The 4,360-nt window shown below is 33.9% G+C and overlaps 1 protein-coding gene across 1 annotated transcript; it reads right to left on the bottom strand.

The window, feature by feature from the left end:
* Positions 1-2,612: 2,612 nt before the first annotated feature.
* On the bottom strand, positions 2,613-3,858 carry LOC124838774 (S-adenosyl-L-methionine-dependent methyltransferases superfamily protein). Its single transcript, XM_047314462.2, has one exon. It carries the CDS (start codon positions 3,769-3,771, stop codon positions 2,797-2,799), a length of 975 nt encoding a protein of 324 aa, XP_047170418.1. The 5' UTR covers positions 3,772-3,858; the 3' UTR covers positions 2,613-2,796.
* Positions 3,859-4,360: the final 502 nt, after the last annotated feature.

Raw genomic sequence — 4,360 nt, 5'->3', positions numbered from 1 at the left:
ACTCAGCCACTAAACCAAAATTATGAGAAACAAAATCATCATAAACACAACATCAATATTCCACACCAACAGCACCAAACACCCAATTCATCCAATTTTACATTCATACAAAATCATCCAAATCAATTTCATACATTAAAACCAAGTAATTAAATTAGCTAGCTTCTCTTACCTCTTAACCGAACTGAACAACTCTACCACTTCAGAAATTTGCTCATAATACCAGAAAATCTCAAGAACCTACAGTTCTCCAATTTGTGATAACAGACCAACCCAAATACCAGAAAAATGATTAGAAATAAGAAGAAGAAGCTGATGAACACATGCAACCAGAAACTTGGCTTGCATGTGCCTGAAAATAGAATTTCTAAGAAGAGGAAGAACTTACCAACACTAAGCTTGATTTTGATTGGTGAAAAACAATGATCTTGACTCCTAGTTTGCTTAAACAGTGGTTGGTTGAAGAAAAGAATGAAAGGGGATGAAGAATTTATAGAGAGAAGGAGGAGAAAAGTTAGAGGCTTGAGTTTTAGAGAGTTGCATATTTCTGAGAAAATGAGATGAGCTGTGATTTGAGAAATTCTATAAAATGCTCACTCTCTTGTTTTTGAGACATCTGTCACTCCCTTCCGACTATCATTTTCAGGGTTTGACACCTGTCATTCAGAGCCCAACCCAATACTCAAAGATGAATATTAAACGTCAAAAAGCCGACCTAAAGTTATGGATCCAAAAATTGAGCCTAATTTTACCTGTTTTTAGTTCAATTTTTATTGATAAATACCATTGTATATGAGATTTGATAGATTGTTATTATATTGATAATCTTTATTTTGGCTTTTATTTTAGGAAGTTGTTATCTTTGAAATTTGTTTTTGTTATTCTTTTGTTTTTGGATAATAAAAAAAATTGTAACTATTTTACCTATAAATAAAACACTAACTTTCATAAGAAAGTTCTTCGTACTTTTTGTTTTCAGTAAAAGACACTCAGCTTTTGCCGAAACAACTTGCTATTCATTTTATTGCTATTTGATTTAATTGAATTTGTTTATCATAATTTAACAAAAAAAAATCACCTTTTTCATATATATTTATATTAGAATTTTATAAGCATTTGCATATTAATTCTTATAGGAGCATTTTTGTAGATTTTTAGACATGTTATCTTTTGCATATCATATTCATTAATTTTAATTTCTTTAGGCTAGATCTTTATTTGTATCTATTATTATTAGTATTGTGTTTCTCTGACTATTTATGTAGGTTTCTATAAGAATTCAATCGTTAAAAATCAATTTCATATTTGTTGGGATATGACTTAGGATTAACTTTATCTTATCTAATTTGTTAGCTATTGGTTTGACAATATTGAAGTTGTTATAATTAAATAGAGTTGATTTGATAGAATTAATGATTGTGCTGTCAAAATGGGTTAAAACTCATGGACTAATCCGACCCACCATGAGTTCTAGTCGAGTTGAGTTTTAAAAAATTGCAAATTTTGATATAGGTCAAAATTTAACTTGGCCCACTAAGAACCCAACTTCCTGAATTGAACTCGTGGTGAGCCAATGACTCACCAACCCACCCATAAATTTTAAATTATATTAAAAAAAATGAAAATCTTAAGCGTAACTCTCCTGTGTTGTGAATTTTTCCATTTGAGACTCCAACATTATAAAGGGATAAGTGACAAGAATGATTTGATGTTATAAAGTAATTTGTTTTATATTTTTGTGTTTTTTTATTGTATTTGAAGTTTAACATAATTTTAGATTGTATTGTATTTTTTTATATTTTGGATTGTATTTGAAATTTAACATCATTTTGTATTATATTTAAATAAAACTTTATTTAGATTTCAATTAAAAAAAAATTATTTTCTTTTTTGGATTGAAAAAAAAAATTGTAATTAAGTAAATCAATTCATTTACCTCATCAAAGTTTTAATTTTTTGGGTTTGCTAATAAGTAAGCTAAGTTGAATTGATTCACTAAATGATGAATGCGTAATAAGCTGAGTCGGAGGACCAAGCCAAATTAGATAGATCTATTTTGACAACAAGATAATTTATCATTTAAATGGCATAATTGATTAGAGTTTGCATTTTCGTGTTCTTTCCTTACAAATGGACTCTTCCATTTCTACTCATTATCTTTTCTGTTACTCTAAACTTTACTTAGGTGAAAGCAACACATCGATAGAGTCCTTGGGTTTAGATTCCATAGAACAAAAACTACAAAAGCACATAATGAATCACTGCTGGTGCTTACGTTTTGTTTCTCAAGCAAGATATCAAATGGAAGTTTGTTCTCAAAGCAAAAGATCAAATGGAAATTTGAACAAATATCTTTACTTATATGCATATAATCTTTAGATTACAAAATTCAAAAAATAAAAACTATCAAATTAGTTTTTAAGATTGTAACGATCAAACACTTCAACATCCAATTTTTCTCAACCTGTACATAGGACCATGGCTTTAAAAAGGAAAAACATCATTTACCTAATAAACCCTAAAATATATAATAAATAAAATTTAACTAAGACACATTTTATAAAGTTGGAACTAAATAACATCACTGGAAAAAAAAAAACTAAAATAATCTATGAACATAATACCCGTACTTTTACTAAAAAAAGCAAAGGAACCAACCCAGTCCACAATAGAGTCCAAGATATTCCAAGAATCATCACATTGTGCGGAAAAATGGGATTTACTTACTTGAAAAGGGGAGCAAAATTGAAGATTTCGAAGAGGAATAAATACAAACAGATGGTAAGCAAAGGTGTACTAAGCAGAGTAAGGCATCCACATTTGAGTGTAAGATTTCAAGGGACCGGGAAGCCTTTTCTTCCACTCCTCGGGTGGAGGCAAGTCGCCGGTAAGAGCAAGAGAGCTATCGTCTTTGCGATTCCCAAGATTGAGAACAAAAAGCTCCTCCCCGAAAACCTCCTTCATCGCCCTCAGAGTTTCTTGCATAACAACCTTCCCATCTCTGAGCCTACTCTCCGGCTCCACACAGCTCCCTCCAACATTCACCATAATCCTCCCTCCCTTCCTCAATTGCCCCCTCAGCTTCTCCCACGTGGCAGGCTCCTGGAGCTCAGGGATCAAGCATCCCTTGGAGAACAAGTCCACGACGATCCCGGAGAAGCCGTTAGGCACTGTGGCGTTGAGCGCGTTTCCGATGTAGATGAAAAGGCGCTGTTGGTTCTCCCTCTCGAGCTTACCGAGATTGAAGTACTCGCGCGCCACCTGGATGACGGCGGGATCGAGCTCCCAGCCATGGAGGACGGCTTGGGGGTAGTGGTCGAGGAGGAGGCGGGCGGCGGTGCCGGCGCCGAAGCCGAGGAGAGCGATGGGGCCAGAGGGCAGTATTGGAGGGAGCGTGGCGAAGACGTCGAAATAGGTTTTAGTGAGGGACGTGAAGAGGAAGGATATGCTGTGGATGTTTCCGGGCCCATCGAGGAGAAGAAGCCTGGAGCCACGGAAGGGATGCTCTGCCTTTCTAGAAACTTCTAGAACGCGGATGTAGTTATGGCGGGACTTGAACTTCGCCAGTATTTTCACCTCCTCGGCGGGAATGCCGTCATCTTGGGTTTTCTGGTGTTGCTGCCGTTGCTGCTGGCATTTGACCACCAATGAAGAAGAAGGGGGTTTGAGAGCGAGGGAGATTCTGGTTGGGCTGTGGCGGACCTGGACTGGAGCTGAATTGCGGAGGAACATTTGTGGTTGGCTTTGCGCGCTAGAAATCACCGTCCTCATCCTTGCCTTCGAGCCCACTCTCTACCATGGATTGCAAAATTTCAGAACTCCTAGAGTTATCACTTGTTTGATAATGTTGTTTACTTAATAAAAATTTTGAATTTTTATTTAATCAACTATTTTAATTTATTTAATAAATTAGGTCTAGTTCACGTATCCAAACATATTTATAATTGATTTTGAAATGATTATGAAAATTTTACTACATTTTTTTATGGTTAAGCAGTATTTAAATGTGATAGAAATGATATTTTAATTCAGACATAAATTTAAGGATAATACTTTGAAAATATTTTTTTGACAATATTTTAATATCGTGTATTATTTTTTGATTGATCCAAAATTACTGCACAATCAATAATAAAATAATCATAAATAACATCATAGATCAATCAAAAATAACACATAAATAATATTAAAATATTATAAAAATATCGTTGTCCTAAATTTAACTATCAATTATATTAATTTAACAAAAATATTACAGAATTTAATCAATAAAATGTAATCCCAAAAATAAATAATTGCGAGACGATGATGTAGAATGAACGTCGAATCACGTGAAAGTGTCCATTTATTATTTTTTCTA

Source organism: Vigna umbellata, chromosome 1 (genome assembly GCF_029865625.1).
Source record: "Vigna umbellata cultivar VRB3 chromosome 1, Vumbellata_1.0, whole genome shotgun sequence".
NCBI lineage: Eukaryota > Viridiplantae > Streptophyta > Magnoliopsida > Fabales > Fabaceae > Vigna > Vigna umbellata.
The sequence above is the reverse complement of the archived record's forward strand: the minus strand, read 5'-3'. Positions and strand labels throughout refer to the sequence as shown.

Bases quoted from the DNA above. Each gene is read 5' to 3' on its own strand.
- LOC124838774 (XM_047314462.2), bottom strand. From the start codon at position 3,771: ATGAGGACGGTGATTTCTAGCGCGCAAAGCCAACCACAAATGTTCCTC.